Source organism: Amblyomma maculatum, chromosome 1, assembly GCF_055883805.1.
Source record: "Amblyomma maculatum isolate TAMU_Amacu chromosome 1, ASM5588380v1, whole genome shotgun sequence".
NCBI classification, from domain to species: domain Eukaryota; kingdom Metazoa; phylum Arthropoda; class Arachnida; order Ixodida; family Ixodidae; genus Amblyomma; species Amblyomma maculatum.
In genome coordinates, this window is record NC_139344.1 from 370,479,556 (window position 1) to 370,502,133 (window position 22,578).

The window sequence follows — 22,578 nt, forward strand, 5'->3', positions numbered from 1 at the left end:
GCGCCTTAAGATAAAGTCCAAGCTGTGCGCCTCTATACCATTGCGCCTCTATACCTCTGGGGTGGAGCAGTGGTTACTGCGCTCGACTACTGTTCCCAAAGATGCGGGATCGAATCGCGGCCTCGACGGCAGCTTTTCGTTGGAGGCGAAAAGAAAGGCGCCCGTGTGCTGTGCGATGTCAGTGCACGTTAAAGAACCTCAGGTGGTCGAAATTTTATCGGAGTCCTCCACTACGGCGTCTTTCAATGGCCTGAGTCGCTTTGGGACGTTAAAACCCCAAAAAACCAAACCAAACCATTGCATCAGTGAGAGCGGGGGTTTTAAGAATTTATTCGCGGCATGTCATTTTTTTCCGTTGCTTGGAATCAACGCAGAAAAAAAGTTTGACCCGTGCATTTTGTTTCCATTAGAGTGCATAGTATGCATGCACGAAGACTATCGTTAAACTGTGCCTGCTTTCACACTTGCATTTCAGCAAGAAGCATATCGGAGGAATTCTCATCGACAGGGGACCTCGTAAGGAAAGAATTTGATGATTATCCGTCACCAAAGGAAAAAGATAAAGATGAAGGTATGTTGAAAATATCATTATTATTACTTTTTGTGTGTCGGCATGTCGAGACGAGACCCGCTACGAATTAAGAGGCCGGTTTTTTTATTTGGGCGTTTTTCTAGAAAAAACTGTTTTCTACCACTGCAATAAAATAAAGAAAAATATTAGTAGCACTCTTTCTATCTTTTTTTTTTTCCTGCATATATTTTCTTCCGACTTTTTTTTTTTTTTAATCCGTCTACCTCAGCATTACTCCCTTTCCGTTATGTACCACAGTCGTTACGCATTGGCTTGCGAGAAGCTATGAAGATAAATAATAGCGAGGGGGGGGGGGGGAAGGGGGGGACAGAGGGCGGCCTGAATGTATGAAGAAAGTATGGTACTGCCGGTTACGGTCATGAAATTATTACAGCGAACGAGCGAAAATGTAAACTGTTATGTTGTTCAAAAACATGACACTGAATTATAGCTTTCGAATTGTTGCATCGGTTGTAGAATTTATAAAATTCTTGAGATAGAGTAATAATTTCATAAATACGTGCCCAACGCCAATACTTCGAACGTTATTCGAGGTCACAGTTAGTTCTGGGGGGGGGGGGGGGGGGGGGGGGGAGGGGCATGTAATGCACAAAACGTGTTATATTTGGAATAATTCAGGGACAGCAGTCAGAATTAGTAAGCATCATTGTTGTAGAATGTGATGGCCACGTCGTTAAATTTTAAAAGTGTTTTTAATTAATATACCTGCGCATAATTGGTGAATTTACGGGTTCGAGATGGTAAGAAAGCGTCGACTAGATCGGCTGCATTTTTTGGCTGCTATTTCTAATTAGCAGCTTATGATTTGCTTAATACCGCCATTGAAAGGAAACTGACGTCGTGTCCGCTTGTTTATCCCTACCTTCCCCAGAAATAATCAAAGTATACGACGGCAACGCCTCAATGAAGAGAAGAATGTTCAGGACAATCACCGTATCACGCAATGCAACTAGGGAACAAATCATCGTAAGTACATCCGTATATGTGACACCGGTGGCCACGAAGCGCCAGTGGTCAGCGTTTGCCATTATCTGCTGGTGATCATTCCAGATGAGCGATAAGCGTCAACTATATTGGTGAACTGGCTTTCAGTTTTGTCGGTCGCCGATCAAGCTGCTTAGTTCCAGAAGCTGCATTGCTACCCGTTTGTGAGCAGATATTAGCGAGATTTAGCATACCGTGATCAGCGATCCGCCACCGTGACCCTCTACCGCTCGTGGGCTGATTGGTTCCGATGCGGCAGGTCACTGTGCCGACATCAAGTATGTGGTGCCATCTATCGGCATCAAAGTGATGTGGGCATGCGCATTGGAACACACGGTGGCGGATCGCGGATCACGGTGCGCTAAATCTCTCTATTGAAACAAATATGTATGCGTGGTTACTTTAGTATTTTTTTCTCGTGGATTCGTGAAGAGAGGTGAATACGGCCATTCATTTAGCATCAACTGGTTGGCCATAGTTCGATCATATTATGAAGTTTCAACTTCATTTTCTTGAAATGTGCACACGCACAGGCGCTTACTGGTCTAATCCAGAAAAAAAAAAGGCGCATAGTATCAGTATTTTAGTGGGGTCTTTTGGCAAATGAGTAAACTATCGAGCATTGTTAGCTAAAAAAACAGAACTGTGAAAGTAACGAATGAAGAAAAAAAATGTAATCATGTATTTCGTCAAATATACATTCTTTAATTCAGTGAGAACATAACTGGTGCATAAAAAGCGCACTTGTGAAAAAAAAGAGAAAAAACAACAACCGAAATGCAGCATATTACAATTTTAGAACTAAATGCATAACCTCGAAAATAAAGACGTGCTTAACTCAATTTCGTTTTCAACCGCATACATTTCGCGTACTCACCGTACAGAGCGGATGAGCCATTGCTGTTCTAGAGTGCAGTTAACGAAACCCTACCGCGGCTTCATGGTCTTTACGCAGAAACCGCAATGCTTTGACTTCGGAATCTGCTTGTGTCCTTCTAGGGTGCTGCATTGCGAGCATTCCATATATCTGGAGATCCAAAGCACTACTACATAACCGATGTTTACGGTAAGTACCAATTTTGACGGGTTCGAAATGAGCTCTCGAAGGTCAATAAATGGAGTGGATACAGTGCAAAGAATCCACGTGTAGGTTCGCAGTTAAAGTGAAGTCAATTTAGTGCGCATGCGGGTGTTAGAAATGCACTGTTTACTAGGACTGCGATGTAACTCCAGGGCTACACATTGGGGCATTTGCATGTTGCCAGAGCACATACGAGTACACACAAACGAGGACTAGACACATTCTTTAACATTCGAACAGTCTTTAGTCTCTGCGTATATTAGTAATAGCCTTCTGGACTATGTGTTATTTCGCATGGACTCCGGCATCCCACTTATATACCCACAACTGATACGAGGGAATATATCTTGAAACAGTTGTGAGCTCACAGATGTGCGGAAAAAGAGTACGGAAATGTCAGCGGTGTCAGTTTAGCGAAAACAGTTTAACAATGGGTGGGAGCGGACGGCTGGGCGGCAACGACTGCCTCGTACTGGCGCCTCATATGTTTTGATTACAGCTTGGCCTTCCTAGCAAGAACTTTTCCGAGACGGCAGTTCCGAAAGGTTAAGGTCCGCTCCTTATGAGGTCTTACCACTTGCAAGGAAACTCAGATTTGAACGTTTTGTGTCCATAGATGGCAGCACTTCCTTTCCCTTCATTTCGCTTCCTTTATTTCATCGCCGCCCATCTCAGATGTGTTATATTTCTTACCTAGCTCCTTAAATCGGTGACCTTGAACGGACTGCACCCACGCGCCAGCTCATGGCATGCCCCGTATAACGGCTTACGCCGTAATAAAAACATAAACAATTTATTTATTTGCTTAAATCACTGACCTTGAACTGACTGCACCCACGCGCCGGCTCACGGTATGTTCCGTATAACGGTTCATGCCGTAATAAAAACAAACACAATGTCGGCGATACCTTCTTCACTAGGCGAAACATGACTTCCGTAGAGTCATGATTTAAGTAGATGTATGATATTACAACAAATAGAAAATTCCGATGAAAATAAAGCAGTATAGATACAAGTATGATGAAGGTTGGAACGCACTAGGTTCACGACCCCATCGAATCAACCTGTCCGCATATGAGTAGCATCACTCTTTGGGTGCGTGCACGCCTTCCTGAGAAGCTGTCCTCTTTCAGACCAGAACGAGAAAGAACTGGGCGACTTTATGCCGGTGCAAAGCCTGACACGGAGGGAAGGGAAGCGGCCTGCTATTTTCCTCAGGTATCGACCTCCCAACCCGGACCAGGGATACGTCAAGGTCTTCCCCGGAAAGCTCAGGTGAGCCCCGCCAGCTACTCACAGAACTCTGGTGGGAAACACCGGCGAAACGGCGCACGGTCGCCTCCCTTACTATTCGTTATGTCAGATATCCCAGCTCAAACAAACAGCACAGCAGAACGCCCGCAGCGGAGAACAGTTCGGCTTAGCTCAGATGGTTAGGCTACAACAGGTCAAGCTTATTAGGAGAGGCAGTGTAAAGAAAAGTGTTAGCTCTTACTGTTAATGGACCGCTCACGTGCTCTTATAGGGATGGGATAATGGGGAAAAAGAAAAAAGGTGCATGCTGGCGCACTGTCTACTGCATGCATGAACGAACACAAGCCGTGGTGCCGCAAGCGCCAGACGCGGGCAGCATAGCTAGAGACACCTGAAAAATTCACAACGTCGTAAGCTAGCAGCGTCATGCATACGAAATAAGTAATATTTGTCCAAAAGATGCCATTCGTCTTACATTCTTGAGCCAAAAGCACTGCATAAATAACCAACGTGTTTGACAATAAATAGCAGGAAAAAACAAAGAAAAACAAACAATGGAACATCCACAGATATAACGATTGTTATGGGGCGACCTTGAACATGCGAAAATTGCACTAATAACCAATCTCCTGTCGGAAAAAAGTGCGCTTGTCCACAGTTTCCGGGTTAATTTAAGAGACGCAAGTGCATAGAAGTTTAGTTTTCCACATAAACTGAAAAGATAAAGGGGCATGACTTGCGTTCCAACGAACACTTCCCGGTTGTTGCATGCAGCATGCTCGGGCCCTCCCAACGGATACAGGAGCGCATATTTTCGCGGAATTCATCACCAAGAACGGGTTCACTTACTCGCATAGCCGCTTTCGTCACCAGAAAGCTGCACCAAATGACGGCACTGCCACGCAAGTGTACGAATTGGTTGGTTATGACTTGGTTGGTTGGTTGGTTCTCAGGAAGGGAAAGGCGCAGTATCTGTCACACTTGCTCTGTGGACACCTGAACCGCGCCATAAGGGAAGGGAAGAAGGTGGGAGTGAAAGTGGAAAGAGAGAAGGGGGAGCCGTAGTGGAGGGCTACGGTGTAATTTCGACCACCTGGGGATCTTTAACGTGCGCTGACATCGCACAGCACACGGACGCCACTTCGTTTCGCCTCCATCGAAACGCAGCCGCCGAGGTCGGGTTCGAACCCGGGAACTCCGGCACAGTAGTCGGTTATGACTTGTCAGCATAGTATGTTGGGTGCGTACCTTTTGAGGGTTTTTGCCGTAGATGTACGGTGGCGGTTTTTCGTCCCACAAGGTCTTTGCCGTACCGGTACGGTTTCAATCCTCCGTTTGAAATTTCGCACCCCAATCTCGATGCATGCTCATTGGCAGGTGCTGCCGCGTCCTAGGACTTACAATAATTGCTTGAAATTTATTGTGCTGACTTCTTGCGAGAGCAGAACTGATTCCAGCCCTTTCGCGATTTCGGTTTCGCCACGTGATCGCAATGGAGGCACCGCGCGAAACTTGATTTCTGTCTTTATGGGCGCTTCCGTGCAGGGGATAAACATACCTGATTCCTAGCTGCAGCGTGTCGCCCGGCCAGCGGCAACGCCCTTGCGTGGTTTCGGCTTCGCCGCGTGATCCCAACGGAGGCGCGCGAAACTTGATTTTTATCTTTGTGGTCACTCCTGTGCAGGGGCCACGGCAAGCTGATTTCCGTCTTTATTTGGGGCTGCTGTTAAATTGTTTATCATCGAAGCTCACGAGGAATATATTCCTGCTCTCCTTGTGCACTGAGTTTCCTGAGGTTCCTGAATTTGCACTGTCGAGCAGCGTTGACTCCAAAATACGGTTCCTAAAAATTTTCTACAACTTTTCCTTGACTTTACTCATATCGAATTTTCAAAACCCGCAATAAAGTAATTTGACCATCTAGGAAAGTTAAAAAAGTTCGACCCTCAAAGGATGAAGCATGAAAATACTTCTAGCTTCAATTATCGGCCGATTCATGCTTGAAATCATTCGAGAACATTTGCGCTCACGACGCCGAATATGATGCCGAAGCCGAACAAGTCGAAACATTTTTCTGGGTAACCAGCTGCTATTCTCTTTCCACATCGCTGATAAGTCGCGGTGACGCGCGTGCTGTCGGGCTTGGTGGGAGCATACTTGCGTACATAGTGCTCTCAAAACAAACAAGAGCACATGTACAAACAAAATTTCGCTTTGTGGCGTGCCCTGCAGGCGGTGCGTATCTCGATATTCAGCTTGACATTCATCAGCAGCCCGGACGAAGAAGGAGAGCACTTTGTCCACAAGCCCGTGCTGTTTTATTTTGGGGGGACTTTCGTTTTCGCCGACTAGGTTGCGTTTGTGTGTCGCCCAACTTGGGATTAACGAACGGAACAGAGTGGCCTATCTGCTTAACAGTCTGTTCTGTACATACGTTGTGTGATTGTGTGAGTTCTGTACATCCATTGTGCGAAAGATACCGCACGGCGACCATGCATATGTCACTACCACTTTCTCTCAGCGCTTCGAACCATTGGAGAAAAATGCGGCATTCTGGAAATCAATATCCTCGGGAAGGAGCCGTTATATAAGGGGTTTTACCTTTCATGCTATGTATTTATGCCGCAATTTTTTTTAGTCACTGCGAGATTTCAATGATAGTGCATCAATCAGGTCTAGAGAAAGCACGAGATAACTTGCGAACGAAGGACTGCCTTTTCAACGGACTACTTCAAAACATTGATGTATTTCCGTGACGGGCTTTTTCTTTCCAGGTCTGCAGACATTTATCGTGTTATTCCAGTGACAAGCGACACAAGTGTAGAGGAAATAATGATCCAGGCCCTCGAAAAATTCGGACTGGACTCTTCGGACATCAACAAGTTTAGGCTTTCTGAAGTCACGCTAGACAAAGGATGTACGTAAACTTTGGGTGCGCTTTCAGTGCATTGTTCTCGCTGAAAGTTGCACCTTTTCAGCGCTTCCTTTTCCCCCTTGCAGCTGTTCATGAGAGAGTGATGGACAATCAAGAAGGTCCTTGGGTGTTACTTAGGAACATTGCCAGAGTAAGTACTGGAAACAAGCTAAGCTAGTTTAGCAGATTTGCTGTAGAACCATTATAAAATAGCCTCTCAAGTTCATCGGTCGTGTTTCTCGCAGTGTCCCGCACTATATAAGCTAAGCTAACAAATAATATGCTATTTCAATAGTTAATCTCTATTGTGAACACAGACTACAAAATCCTTCTCACAAGGTTTTTTAGAACAGGTGCCGAGTTCGAAATTTAAAATAGCCCTGCGAAAAAAAAAAAAAAAAAAAGCTTTCTTACGCAAATTTCTCGCTAACATTGCCTAACTTTGCGCATAGGATTTAACGGCTTTGCAACTGGATAAAATTTAAGGTGATTAGTAGCAGTTGATCAAAGAACCAATGGTTCCAGAGTATTGGATCTCGTCACACCTCGGTTACACAGGGTCTAGGCTTTGCCAAGGCTCCGTGAGGAGGATTCCCGACGCCGAACTTTTCGCGCTAGTTCTTTTTTTTTTTTTTACTTTTACGAGTCGCCTTATTTTGTGACTTGAGTTACGCGCGTTAACAAAGCGCGTTTCCGTCGCTTGTTAATTCTCTTTCAGGAATCCATACGGCAGAAAGACCTGACCAGGTTCTACCTCCAGCAAAAGGAGGACTGTTATAGCTCTAGCGTTGCCCTTTTTGTTGGAAACCTTCCACCGAATTTATCCCAGAGGCAGTACGAAAAAATTCTTGTAGACCTTTTAGGAAAACGTGAGTACAACGCATCGTTTATACTATCCTGGTGCTTTTCTGGTTCATCACCGTCATTGTGATTATAGTTTATATAATCGCTCTTAGAGGGCCCTAGGGACCATCACATAAGAAGTGGGTAGGATAGAATAATATATTTGATCAATGCTGTACAATGGAATGTCGTGCAATCTATTACAACGTGAAATAACGCAGTGAAAACCTAGTCGACAAACACTTCTCTGTCAGCGTGTTGATCAGAATATTGTGCAATATATATATAGGTGGTGAGCTTGGGATTTGTGAAACTACTGTTTGTCTTCTTCGACACTCCGTAACGTAATTGTGAATTTTTCCTCTAAATAAATTCTTGCCTGGTGTTTGCTCACTAGAGGAAATGTTTAAAACCTTTTCTCGGTAACTATTCATTTTATACAATTCTTAGCCATAAAAATATATCTGCAGGTAAGAAATTTACACTAAAGCAGTCTTTTAACACTTTTTTAAACACTGTGCTTTTTCAAAAATGATTGGACGAATAAAATAGCCGAACACAAATGCCTGAATGTCTGAATGTGACGATGTTCTTCATTTCTCTTCCTCGACAGCTTACAAATTCAAGCAAATAGGTCCAATTTATTATGAGTATGGTTCCCTGATCATCACCTACGACAATGCAGACATAGCAGTGAAGGCTTTTTACATGCTGAGGGAGTCAAGCTTCGAAGACAAAAATCTCCTCGTCCTTCTCCTGCCCAACACCATCCCCGAAATGATCCCCGAAGGTGTCAGGGTGAGTGGACTTCCAATCTGCAAGAAAACATGAATAATGAAACAAGTCATGGAGCTAGGACAAACTCTTAGAACGCCGTGACTTGTACAGATGAGAAGTAGATATGGAAGGAGCAGAGGGGGAAGCGCTGCTCCATTTGCTCCATTCTGCTCCAAAATGCTTTCCCTGCTCCATCGTGCTCCAAAACGCAATATTGCTCCTTAAGTACTCCAAACCTTAATATTTTGCCATCAAATTTAGCAGAATCTGGTTTTACTGCTCAGTGGACCTAGGAAAATTTTCTGTCTGCAATGAACTACAACAGTTGTTCTAATGATTCTGCTGTGAAAACAAGCACATACTTCACCATCGAGCCTCTCTTTTAAGAACAAATGTACCAAAACCTACATAAGCCAAAAGCACACTTCAAGCGTTATAGGTCGATTCCACGAAGAAGCAAATTCCTATAAATTTTCTTAAGAGTGTTGCAAAGCTATACAGGGTATATATTTAAGGTGTTGAACTTAAGGTAGCATTTGCGTCTCTAAAGCAAAAGCATGAGGAGCCACTGGCAGAAGCTTACGAAGTAAATATTCTGAAGAGGAGAAAAGGCTACCCATGAGTGCTGTCAAGCCTCCTTGTAGGCAGCACTGACCGGTTCTCAGCACAGGATTGAAAAGGATGTGTACAAGATAGCATAAATGTACTGACCATTGATGTGAATTTCAAACTAGTGGTGGTGCTTGAGTGCATCAAAGTACTTTGGTAAACTCCATGTTTGAATCTATCAAGTGGTGAAAAGCTTTTAATCAGACTTGATTTTCAGACGTGAAGCGTAGAAAAAAGCATTCGACTTGCTAGTGTTGTTCCAAATTTTTGCTCAGGTCAGCTGTGATATTCTAGGCATCTGTACATGTTTTGGCTGTTTGCCTTGCCTTGTCAGAAATGCATGCACAGTCAAGCCGAGCATTGAACTTCGAAAAAGAAAAATTAAAATGAATTTTCTGTATGTCAGGAATAAAAAATTGCATTTATTGAAAGCGTTCGATCCTAATAACATGCTCCAAAAGATAATTAGCATGCTCCAAAATTCTTGTTTTGCTATTCCAAAGCTTCTCCAAAGCTGCTCCAAAACGGCATTATTACTGCTCCCTGAGCTGCTTCAAAGCTCTTAAGCCTGCTAAAGTTCACTTATGAAGCAGTGCCGTTTGGAGTTCGGATTTCAGACAGGAGCTGGACGAAAGCATTAGGATGCGTGTGCCGTCCCACTTTATGTGAATGTCTCCAAGGAATCCACACTAGGTCTGCAGGAGCTTTCGTTTTGATTTTTTATCGTTACGATGCATTGCGAGCTAGCTTCGATTTCCAATGGAGTAGTGCCGCTAGACACTATTATTAGCATGTGTTTCAAGCTACATTGGCCTTTGAAAGGTTTTGGAATGGAGCAACTTTATGTTTAGCTGTCTTTTTTTTTTTTTTTTTCATGTAGGGCAGATTAATGTTACAAGCAGCTTGCCTCCAGTTATTAAAAATTCTCCCAGAAGGGATGTAAACGTATCTCCTATAACAACGCGTCGACTATGTGGCATTCGGTAAAAGAGGGAATCTTGGGCCAGATGTCTACCGCATTTATGGCAGTGTCTCAAAAGGCACGGGATCTAGTCAGGCAATACGGCTTTTTAAGAGGAGGCTTTACTCGTGACTCTCCGCTGATGCAGTGCTTGCGCTTGCCATGCAGCCATTACTGGTATTCGTGAACGTGAAAAGCGGAGGCTGCCAAGGCCTCGAACTGATCACGTCGTTCCGGAAGATGCTAAACCCGTACCAGGTGTACGACCTGGAAAACAGCGGACCCCTACCTGGGCTGTACGTGTTTCGGCACGTGCGCGACTACAAGATCCTGGTGTGCGGCGGCGACGGCACCGTTGGCTGGGTTCTCCAATGTCTGGACAACGTGGGCCAGGATTCGGAGTGCCAGTCTCCGCCGTGCGCCATTGTGCCTCTGGGCACGGGCAACGACCTGGCGCGCGTGCTGCGCTGGGGCCCCGGCTACACTGGTGGCGAGGACCCCCTCACTCTGCTCAAGGACGTCATCGACGCCGAGGAGATTCGATTGGACAGGTGGACGGTGGTCTTCCACTCGGATGAAAAGCCGGAGGAGAAGCCTGGCTCACTAACCAACAGCTCGGGTTCCACGTCCGAAGACAACACGGCCATATTCGTCATGAACAACTACTTCGGAATTGGCATCGACGCGGACCTTTGCCTCGACTTCCACAACGCTCGAGAGGAGAACCCAAATAAGTTCAACAGCAGGTGCGTGGTCCCGTTCGAATTTCCGCTACTGCTACGCCGTACACCCCGCTTGGTATCAATCTTGAAGCTACGTGGATATTGTGTGCACGAATTTGGTGTACAGTTGCGCTCAGTATTAGCTGCAACATGCCATCATTGGTCATACTGTGGTTTGCCCATTGGAGCAATTGTCGCGATTCATAGTGACTAATGTAAGCGAGCACTACAGAAAATGCCGCTTTTTCGACTGTCACTGAATGAGTGGTTACCTTTCGGAATTGTCGCTAACTGCTTCGTGCAGTGAGCTGCAACTAGCTTTCGTTGTGTAACAAGCAGTTCGTACTGAGTGCGATTGCAGGCCGTTTGAACTTATGTCAGACTAAATTTTTGTTGGTATCTTCTCACTTTCTTTATACTGAGAATTTTACCCGCTGTGGAATGACCATTCATTCGCTGATTTTCAGCCACGACCAGCTCTCTTTCTATTTAAAACTTCTGTTGCACAATGTGCGTTCGCTAATAACATCGTGTTCCGTCGCTCCGCCCTCTCTTCATACAACGCAAGCTGTTGTAGCCAAGCACTCCTTTTCCCCTGAAAATTTTGAGCATCCGCATGAAATGACGTCACCGTAGTAAGGTCACAAGACTTCTTAGTCATATCACTTATTCGTCACTTTAATGCATTAAGGTTATTTCTGAATCATAATTATGCGATCTAGTAATTCTAAACGGGCATGTGACCTATTCCTCACATACTGTCACAGGCCGTGAAACAGCTGACGTTTAAACAGTTTCTGTCACTTAAGCATTCTTCCTTTATCTCATCCCCACAGGCTTCACAACAAAGGCGTGTACGTGAAGATGGGACTGCGAAAAATGGTGAGCCGGAAGACCTGGAAGGATCTGCACAAAGAAATTCGTCTAGAAGTGGACGGCAAAGTGATCGACCTGCCCCCCGTAGAGGGTATCATAATTCTCAACATTCTCAGGTAAGCACTTACGCGCGACTCGCCGGCTCTGTTTCTCTCTTTCTCTCTCTCCTGAATGCTGTGCGCGATGTTGATGGCGACACGCCGTGGCAGGCACAGCTCTGAGCACGTTGGAGTTAGTGCTGTGGTCAAGGTGCCTCTACGCAGTGTACGATATTAAAGAGACAAGAGTCGATTGCACCTCCAGTCTTTTGCCCTGGTATCAGATACAGGAAAAACCAAATGCCTTTCCAAAGTGGTCGCCTATATACCTAATGCGATTGCGTCACGGTCAGCCATCTTGCACCTGCTATCTTGTACTACCTGCCACGTTCTCTAGTCGGGGCAAGATTGTTGATCGTGACGTCACGACAATAAGCCGACCATACTGGATGGAGGGCCTCCACTGGAGAAGCATTTGCCACTCCATTCTTGAATTGTACCCGACTGCGCAACTTCGATCCCGTTCCATCTGTACGTTCATAAAGTGAAGGAAAACGTGATGAATTAAACACATCAACCGAGATGCCGTACTCTGGTGCCAATACGGGTGTTTTCTGCTGACAGATTAACAGGGGATGTTGAACACATCGACGACGTTAGACCGTGTAAAACGCGTGATCTGCCAATTAACTGGCACTAACCAATTCTCTCAGCGTGTCAACGCACTCACCGACAGCCTTAACCGGGTCTGTAGCATGAAATCCTTCAAACTGTTGTGAAACAGAAATCTCGTTTTCGCAAGCGTTATCTAGCTGTGCCGCGATGGTTTGTTTTATTACAAGGAGCTATTGACAACTTCGTAGAATTTTCTTTCCTAGTGAAATTCGATTGTTTTTATTTGTCCCCCTGGCGTTTGCTTACGTATTAACTGCTTTATGTTAATGTTGAGTGCACCGGGCACTCCATAATCACCGCCAAGGTATGGCTGGCGCCGTGGTCTATCCTCGGAGATTTGCCGAAGAAAAAGAGTGAGGTCACTCAAGACTTTTTACGAGTGAATGTACTAGCATTAGTGGCATCAGCTGCGTTTCCATTTTGTGTTTGCATCAATTTTGTTGCTGCATGTATACGTCAGGCATCACAGCACCCATCGTTGGTTGATGCAGGAACCTAAATGTTTTGAGTAGACAGAGGGGCCGTTCTTTAATTTGGATGCTGTGCAAATGCTCTCGGACTGATCCTTCGTGGTCGCGTCACATATATGAATTCCACACACTGTCTCGACCAATCCAGTAATTTCGTCTCCTACGGCGGCAGGTCTTTGGTGTAACGTTAAGGAATGACCCGAATTTTTCGGTCAGGCAAAAGGCGACATTTTTGAATTTGGCTCTTCTGAGTGGTGCTCTTTCACCGGTCCTGTGCGGTCACGTGATCTCTGTGACAATATCATTGGGTCAGCCAAGTAGGAAATCTTTTTTCTCGCGGTGGCAGTGTCATGGTGGGAATTGAACTTTTTTGTTATCGCATCACTAAACCCCACTTTTTCGCAATGGGGGGCCGTGCTGATCAGCTCAGCTCAACCTCGGACGACGAATTAAGGCTGATGAGCTGAGCCCGCTTCGCAGGCTAAGGCCGCAGAAGCACTGAATACGGGCCTTTACCAGAAGTTAAAGAGAATTACATGAATTTTTCAAAACCAATAAATTTTACTGCTGCTACTGCTACCACCACCGCCATTATTATTATTATTATTATTATTATTATTATTATTATTATTATTATTATTATTATTATTATTATTATTATTATTATCATCATCATCCTACTACTACTACTACTACTACTACTACTACTACTACTACTACTACTACTATTCAGCATCACTGCGGTTGGATTCTGAAAACTGTCGGTGGCAACGATACCCGTATCCTTTGTTCGTTTAATTTTCCACCTTGCAAGAGCGCCTTAGCGAAAGCAGCATCTTCGTCGTTATAGCGCCGTAATCGATCGACATAGGTCCACTTCGATTCGTGTGAGGGCCTCAATGTGCGGGCCTGTATAGAGGCAGATAGCTGAATGAGACGCCCCAATGATGTCTGCGTCGCAGTTGGGGTTCCGGTGCTAACCCCTGGGGGCCCGAGAAGGAGGACATGTTCTCGAAGCCGACACACTACGACGGCATGCTCGAGATCGTGGGCGTCACGGGCGTCGTCCACATGGGACAGATACAGAGCGGCCTGCGAAGCGCCATCCGCATCGCGCAGGGAGGACACGTGAGTGCAGCCATACGCTTGCCTTGCGCGCGCAATGCTGTTGTGCCGCGAAGCTTCGCGCTGTTTGTTTGTTCGTGCACGCAGATTTATCGCTTTACTTCTGTCGGCATATGTGACTAGGTAGGTTCATATCGGGTGGTCGCCGCCGCATGCAGTCGTTTCCACGTTATTCGCAAGCCTTTGCTTTTGGCTCAAATCTGATTTGTCAGCTTAAACTGAACGCAGCTGAAAGTAGCATTGATTCTGTCATTCGGCGACCGCCGGGCACGCTTGTCGTTATCGTCGATGCCGATCTGTTCAGTTCTTTGCGGGTCGAAGTCAGCCTGTAGAGTATAGCTGGTAAGTCTTTCTGTCTGCCTGTATGCTAGACGTCCGTCGCCACACCGTGACGGTAGTTCGTGTGCTGTTGGTGAACGGCTACTTCCTTAGATGAGCGCGTTGAATAGCTTTCAAAATAAGCGTGCTACCTAATATCTGAACTGTCATACTCTTGACTCTGTGTGAAGAGTTGCACGTGTGCAACTCTTCTTCTCTAACATAAGGACCTGTGCTCTGTGCTTCTAATTAGCGTCGTCAAGATTGCTTGCCGAGTGAATCTTGACGGGATGAATGCGGTGTGCCGTGAAATGTGCTTTAATGATCATGATGGCCATGGCCTCATGATGTCGCCCATTCAGCGCCCTACAAGACACTGATTGATGGTTGAATTGCACGTAAATGGTCTAGAATTAAGTTTTCAATGTTTGGTAGCTTGTGCACAGCGCGTTATCACTGCCTGGATGTTCTACTAAGTGCACGCAGGTAGGTTTCGATGTTCTGCTTCAGAAGTAATCTAACCAGTTCTCGACTGGTCCGGCAGGTACCTCACGGCAGCTGTTTGGGAGGATGTACCAGCTGTGTTGTTGCATATGCTCCGAATCATCTTCGGTAAATTCCTAGTGGTGTCAGCCTCACTTGCTTGAAATACGGGTCTAGACGGGTAAATATTTTTATCAGTGGATCGCTTTCTACCGTTTTCACTGGGGCAGTGATAGGATCGTCATAGATTTTAGTGACCCTTCTCTTTCGCGATGCTTGCCGGCTATTTCAGTTGCGGATACGGCTAAACACGGAAATGCCCGTTCAAGTGGACGGCGAGCCATGGATTCAAGGACCCGGCGAGGTTGTCGTGCTCAGATCGGCCCTCAAGGTGAGACAATCCTGTTTCGACCGATCCTACATATACCGCCTGCTTTGACCCGAAGGTGCCCCACTGGTGTGCGAACCGTAGGATATGTGCCGTATCCTGAACACCTGCGCTGCTCCTCGCTGGTTGTTCAAGCCACCAGGAATTTGTGAATGTGCACAGCTGGACATTTCACTGAGCATATAGTGTCCTGCTTCGTGCGCGAATTTTTTTAAACAAAATTTTTAAACGCCGGAGCCAGGCCTAGTGGACGATTTACATGTCCAGATGGAGCATAATACGCAGCACACGATTGTTGGCCGGACTGGTTAAAACCGCCTGCCATCACGCTTTATCAGCAGATGCGCAGCAGAGAGGGAGAGTGCGTCCGTATATCGGGCTAAACCATCTCGATTTTGTAATGCTCGCCTTATCGGAGGCCCGTGTGAAGCCGCACTGCATGCAACGGCGGTTTAGTGGCGCATCTCGGCGGCGTAATGCGGTCTGCACTGTCACGCATGTCACCACGTTTAATGTGCGTTACAGCCGTGGTTAAAATTCAACCGAATTTACCCAATTGATCTACGAGAGTTTATGCTCTATACAGTGACAAAATCTCGCCACCGAGCGCAGCGCGAAACACTGCGAAGAAAGTGATGGTTTTCGTGACGAATCATAAAGCGCCACGTCGCCGAACAGCTCCGCCTTATCTCCGCTGCAGCGTAATGCGCGGTTTCGTTTAAAGTCGCCGATAAGGCGATAATGAGAGGATCAACACGGGCGTACCGGATGTTCTGACTCTCTCCCTCTGCTGTGCATTTCTGATCGGGCGCGCTGGTATGCAGTTTTGTTCAGTTCGACCACTTCTAGCGTGCTCCGCTTTACATTTAAGGCACCTTTACAGCTCGCCCATTTGAACAAACTATCTGCCTAGCGGGCAATATTACATGCAAATGATTGTATTCAAGGGTGAACTATCCGAAAATGTTAGAGGCGCCAATTCCAAAGCTGAGCTCGGCAGCCGTGGGACACTTTCAAAGCCCCGTTGCAGGTCACCACAATCTTCCTTCCTTTCATACGAGGTGATGCAACATTTTTCTTTTCTTTTTCTTCTGAGTGATTATTCAATGGTAGTGGCCGTGCACAAATTTTATTTTAAGGGTCTTCAAGTGCAGAGCTTCGTATGTAGTTTTTCATGTGTATAGAACAGTGTATTCTATAGGTAAATGCACGCATTGGCCGGTTGTGAAAGTCAGCCGCAACTCATTGACTAAGCGCGCCGAATTATCAAGTTTGTGTGCTTTTAGGCATAAAACCAGGTTGCATTAAAAATAAAGGCATGCGGTAATGTGCGTCAGCTTTGGCACTAGAACTGCTTTGTTCGGCGCGTACTCAGAATGGTTCATCAAACCCTTGCCTGCCTTGCACATATCCTCTGTATGCTTCCCCGGGAAACACGTAACGCATGTCTTGAATGCTCCCTAAGTCAGCCCCCTCTCTTTTTCATTCATTTTTTTTTCTCCTGATTTTAAGCCACGTAGTATACGTGTCCTTCTAAGCTAATGTTTAACAGTTGCTAATATTTTCCGACGCATAGAAACGTACGTTGTTTCATTCGCAGAAAGTTCATTGTTGTTTTCGGATGAAGAAGGATTGGCTTGGCACTGGGGAGCCCTTGGAAACCGTTCACGGGATAATTTAAGTGGTCGCTTTATTATGTTTAACTCTTAGCGTAAACATTAACGGTATCATACTTGTGGGTACGGAGAAGGTCAAAACGAAGTCTACTGGCTACCGAGATTTGCTGCTCCGTTGTCTGCCCTTGCTGCGAACTGCGATACAATATAAATTGCAGTGCGGCCTTAGCAGTCAAATATGCGCTTTTGGTTAAAGTACATAAAACGCCGAGAGATATGAACAAAAACATTAATCACATAGGATTGTTACTGTGAAGGTACGCCCTTCACTCTGCACTGTATCAGCCTTGCACGCCGGATATTGTTTAAAATCAAACAAACGTTAGCTCAGTGATGATACTAAGCTCATAGCTTTCTACATTTAGCTCTGACCTGTCGTCGTAACTACTCAGGCCGAGCTTACTCGTCAGCACATTGCCCAATGTGCTGACGTTTTTATGCGTTCAGATGTGCAGTCAACTCATGGCGGGATTGCATAGCAATGCGCGTTATCAAAATATTGCATTACTCCCTCGAATGTCTACCTCGCCTTAGTGAAAGGAACTCGTGCCGTTGAGGTAGCACGCGGACAATTATCTAGTTGCCACGAACAGAACTCGTTACTACTCCCACGAATCGCATTTTCGTTTGCCTAAAAGCTGCTTTCTGCAGATATATAGTGAGTCCCAGTGTAGAGGTCGCTTCTATAAGAGAGTTTCGTTGCGAAAACAATGCAGGTGGCATTCTTTTTTCTTGGGGCACCCCTGGGGTGAAGCACACGCGAAGCACCATCACCAGGTGGTTCACCTGTGCCTGCGCCACTTCGATGTGCGGCCGTGTTGTCGGATGCAGTGGCGCTTCAAAGAGAGTGACCACATCCTTGCGCGTTGACATTAAGAGTGGACGATCATGTACCCCGTAATCTAAAAACGCCCTCCTCGGGTTCATGTGCAAGCTCCTATAGATTTTTATAATCGATCCTGACTGTCAGTTGCGATGAACAGAGATATCCGCTTTGATTCATCATCTTATTTGCATAAAGGCATGGGCGATTGCCGCGCTGACTGAAATGCTAGAGCATAACCAGAAGTGATTGTTTCTTCAGTAAATTTGATTTGAGATTGGCGTGGCGTATTTAATCGGCTTTATAACACTGGTAGTGCTAACAAGGTAATATTTCGCCAAAATTTGATAATTTTAATGAAAATGAAGGAGCAAGTACCGATTTATTAGTCAGTAATAGAATCAGCATACTGAAATAGAGCGGTGCCCGATTCATACTGTGAATCAGCGTATGAATAATACTCCCAGCAAAGCATACTATAGACTGATTTAAAGTTGGAAGCTTCCGGAACATCTGCATCAGTGACAGTGCAGAAATGGTCAGTGTGCGGGTTGTTTTTAATCTAGAGGCAATAAAATTAGCTCATGCATTTCAGAAATTACTTTACTGTGTCATCGCTCTTTCTTTGACGTGCTTGTAACTTTATATTGCGCGCATATTTTCGCTTTAAATGAAATGCCGTACAACACGAATTTCAGTCTCGAACATTACCTTGAAGCTGAGAACTTTGTTAGAGGCGGCTGTTGTCTCCTCAGTTAACGTCGCATCGAGGCAGGCGAACCTAACCTTCACCTTGCAATTAAATCCACCGAAACTGCGTACGCCTAAGTGCCAAGCGAAGGTTCAACCACGTGTAACTCACGGGGGTCTTTAGGTATTGTACATTGATTTTTCTGCTTGGTCTCGTGCCACCGTTAGCCAAAGCACTTGCACACTTTTGCTTGCCGCCTTGACGAAGGGCCGTTCTCGGAACCCTTTCACTCACTGTTCTCTCCTTTCCCTTTCTCCTCCCACCCGCTTCTTCTCCTACACCTCCTTGTTTCACCACGTTGTGTCACCGTTCTGCCCATATTTCTTTTCCCTTTCTCTTCCTCTTTTTCTTTCTTTCTCCCTTCACTGTTCACGCTGCGTCGGATTCGAACCTGCGAAAACCTTCGTGCGATCTTTGTCGTGCGCAAAATGGAACATCGCCATCATCATCAACAACAACAATAATAACAACAAAACCATTGTATACGCACCCACGGTCACAACGCACACGTCGTGAACAAAATAAAAACGCCCACACGAACAACACACCTATCGCAACACGGCATTACCGTCGTGCGGTCGTGTTTTGCGTCGCCAGGCCACCATGCTCAGAAAAAGCAAGATGAAGCGGCGCAACACGGAGCCCATGCTGGCCTCGTCGAGCGGCGAAAAGTCGTCCGAAGACTGACGAGGCGGGCAGCGGCCCCGGCACAAGACGACGACGTCAACGACGACGGCAACCAGCAACGCTGGTGCGACCGCTGCAGTGCTGCCACCTGTGGGGCGACCGCGCGGCGGCGAATCCAGCGGCCGGAGGCACCGGCGGGATGGCACCCCGGTTGCCCACGGGGTCGCGCTGGCTTTCCTCCACGCCTGCTGTTGCGGCGCTGCCTACCTGCTCGGGCCGGGCGAGCCTACAAGCGACGATGGCTGAACTGTTGTTACTGACTCCGCGCCCGCCCGAACTGTTTCTCTCAGAGTGCCGCTGCTGTTTCGCGGGGTATGCTGGGGGAAGTGGGAGGCCGAGGTTGTGAAGGGCTAGGGGTGATGCAGACAACCCCCTGCAAAGAAAACAAAAGAAACACAATGGCCGCCGACCGAATAACGCCCGCCTTTCGTCAGCTGCTGCTTCACTACCCGCTCCTCGGGGACAACGAGCTCTCCGCCAGGGAGTGCGCCACGTAGAGGCGGACAAAGAGAGACCGCCGCTCACTTCTCACTCTTCTCTATTCTTGCTCTGTTGTTCTCGGTCTATCTGTCTCTCTCAATCTTGCCTTGTTTGTACGAAAAAAAAAAAAAATGCAGTCTCCTCGAACTCCAACCGCTATACCTTCCCAAGACCTCCGACGACAACGCCAGGCTTGCTCGAACCCCCTTTACTCGGTTCTTGTACAGGCGGCTGCGTGCGCCTTCTTCTCGGCTACTCCCTGAACCCAACTCTCACATGATTTTACATTGATGATCAAGCACGCACTCCCCTGTTCTCTTGGCGTGGCGCAATATGTGTGTATGTGTGAGTGAGTGTGCGTGCTTGTGTGCCATGAAGCGGCTAACGAAGCGTTGGCACTGAGGCTTCCGAGCCTACCGTCGCAAGCAGCGTCGTTCCTAACGCTTTCGGGTCGCTTGTAGGTCCCTACCTGCCTAACCCCTGCCCCCACCGCTTTACTGCATTGAAGAATTTGTACAGCGACTTCCAGAGCGGTTTAGACTCGCGAGCGCTTGAATTCCCCGCACACACCGAAGTTAGGATTAAAGAATAGGCTGTGTTCGGGGATGTTGCCCGTGTCGAACCTGCTAGAGCCTGATAAACCGGACACATCTTGGCGAATCCGGGAGTCATCGTCACGTGAGACAGGCAACTTAACGGTAAGCTTCGCCACTGGCGGAGCCAGTCGCCAAGGAACAATGTTATCATTCGAGCAGTCGCTATTCGCTCTATATTCCTCATGTCACTCTTTCATTCTCGTCAGATAGCAAATGTGCAAGGATCATTGCTAAGAGGTGCCGAATCATCGAACGACGCATGAGTGGTTTAATTGAAACCCGGCGTTTCCCTATTATTCGGATGTCTGGTTAGTAGGCCGTTCAGTTGAATACAAGCGGATCAGTTCAGATCTTGGCAAAACTGTGTAACTCTTGCCCCCAAATAGGAGCGGTGTTACATGTTTTCAGGTGCTAAGCTCTGTTGAAGTCTCGTGCGTCTATATGAATCACGTACTTTGGGAGGTGGCGGTCCCGCCTTGCTTCCGGTTGTGCAAGCCTGGTCACGTATAAGCCGCGGCATTTACGATTATCAAGCACTAACATCCACTAAGTTACGTTTCATTGTATATTTTCCGGCTGCAGAAAGCGCGACGACCCGATCCTAAGCGCGGATTTCTCAGCCTAATCTTCGAGACCGTTTGATTTTTTTTCGTCGTTAGTAAGGGCAGCAATTCTTTTCGTCCAGCGTTATTTTTCCTCTTTATTACTCTATATTTTTATTTTATAACGACGTGAAACAACTTTCCTGCTACGATTTTACATTCCTAGGTAAAACACAACACTCTGCAGACATTTGAAGAAAGGCTGCAAGTGCAGCGAGCATGCGTGGGAGCGTAATGGAGCAAAACTAATAGCCTAAATGGAACAGTGCGAAAGCTCTCTCCAAGCGCCGCCGCGACGGCCGCTTCCTCGTGTATCGCGCGACACCACGTGACCGATAGCGCGTTGCCCTTTCCACTCCTCTTTATTTGAAGGCGTCCCCTCTACTGCTTCTCATTTGAAAACACACTCTCCACACCTACGCAGACTGCTCCTGTCCTGCTCCACTAGGTCACGTGGCGTGGTGACGTATTTTTCTGACCACATTTACTCCGCGGACGCTGCCGCCTTTTTCGGGCGTAATGAGCCTAGTAACACCTTCAAGAAAGGAGTAAGCCTTCCCCATTTTAGAAGATACTTGCACAGATAACACAAAAACCTGTCGGCGGGTTACTTGACCGTAACTAGCGTTTGACGATTTAAAGCATCACGTTTAAAGTCGTGGTCTCGACGGCCTCATTTAAATAAGGCAAGGTGCTCACTGACTGCGTTTAACTTCTTTCCATATTTCCGTTTATCTTTCCTCTTCCTTTCTCCATTTCTTTGATCCCATTCGATTAAGCCAAGCGAATGTCGGGAGGTCGCATTTACGAATTAGGAGTCGGCGTCAGCAACACTTTGGTGATCGCCTTGACGATTTTCCAATCAAGATAACCAAGTTTATCATTGCCGAATTCCTTTATTTATTTCCGATCTCCCCTTCTTTCAAATGACTCGTGTCTGTATCGCTCCGTACTTAATCTCTTAGTGACGCTAGTACTAGCCACACATCTAGTACTGCAGTAGTGATATACAGGGTGTGTTCTTTAGTCACGCTGAATTAATTTACATTGAGCCAAGTCGTATTCTTGAATTGATAATCGTTTAAATTGACAGCAAAACTAGCAGAACCAACACCAGCTTATTCACGTATTGGCTAACATTAAGGTCGCCCCCTTAAGCAGCAAGCCGCGTGCGTAAACTACGAACTCAACGTATTCTACTCAACTAAAAAGTTGAAGTGGCTCTCGCACCTTCATCGCTCTCCAGGGAGCCGCACGTCAAGTTTTACTGAGGAGATAGGAATCCTTTGCTTATCTATTTGTGACGGCTGTCACAATGCAAACGACGAAAACCATTTTAACCTGGCACTCCTTTAATTCCCAAAATTTGGCGTAACTAAAGAATCCTTCTGTATAGAGCTTAGCAAACCGAAGTGTATGAAAGGCACTGTGTATAAAAAAAAAATGTATATGTTGAAGAAAAAAAAAATATCGAGACGAACAAGAACAGCTATGTTTTGAAATATATTTTTCACACACACGCATCCACTTGAGCCTTCTGTTTTTCGCCAGGTGCTGAGAGTTTCATGCGCATGACCGGTACCCACTCGTTTTCTCCCTGTTCAAGCTCGAGCTTGTATACTGCGCTCCCGTAGTGCAACACTGCATCCGTGCTCCTTCTTTCTTTTTGTTACCATTCTTTTTTTTTTTAATTTTTTAAACCTTTTTGGTATAAGGACTGCGCTGTGCTTTCAACGGTCGTACGTATACATGCATTCCTGGCTGGTGCATCTGACAGATGAAGCTGAATTTGTGAGGAAGGTGTACAAAAGCGAAAAAAGCGAGTGGTCTATGCGTACATATAGACGTTTCAT

General features: G+C 46.3%; 1 protein-coding gene across 1 annotated transcript in view; it reads left to right on the forward strand.

Moving 5' to 3' along the window:
* The window catches only part of LOC146208183 (diacylglycerol kinase theta), a 61,530-nt gene that overhangs the window by 30,376 nt on the left and 8,576 nt on the right, over positions 1-22,578 (forward strand). Inside the window, exons 7-18 of the mRNA XM_084591807.1 lie at positions 476-571; positions 1,464-1,558; positions 2,576-2,642; positions 3,791-3,932; positions 6,686-6,828; positions 6,912-6,976; positions 7,544-7,694; positions 8,282-8,466; positions 10,184-10,761; positions 11,574-11,729; positions 13,759-13,924; positions 15,015-15,113. Coding sequence (XP_084447933.1) covers positions 476-571; positions 1,464-1,558; positions 2,576-2,642; positions 3,791-3,932; positions 6,686-6,828; positions 6,912-6,976; positions 7,544-7,694; positions 8,282-8,466; positions 10,184-10,761; positions 11,574-11,729; positions 13,759-13,924; positions 15,015-15,113 — 1,943 coding nt within the window. The remainder of the gene's footprint in view (positions 1-475; positions 572-1,463; positions 1,559-2,575; positions 2,643-3,790; positions 3,933-6,685; positions 6,829-6,911; positions 6,977-7,543; positions 7,695-8,281; positions 8,467-10,183; positions 10,762-11,573; positions 11,730-13,758; positions 13,925-15,014; positions 15,114-22,578) is intronic.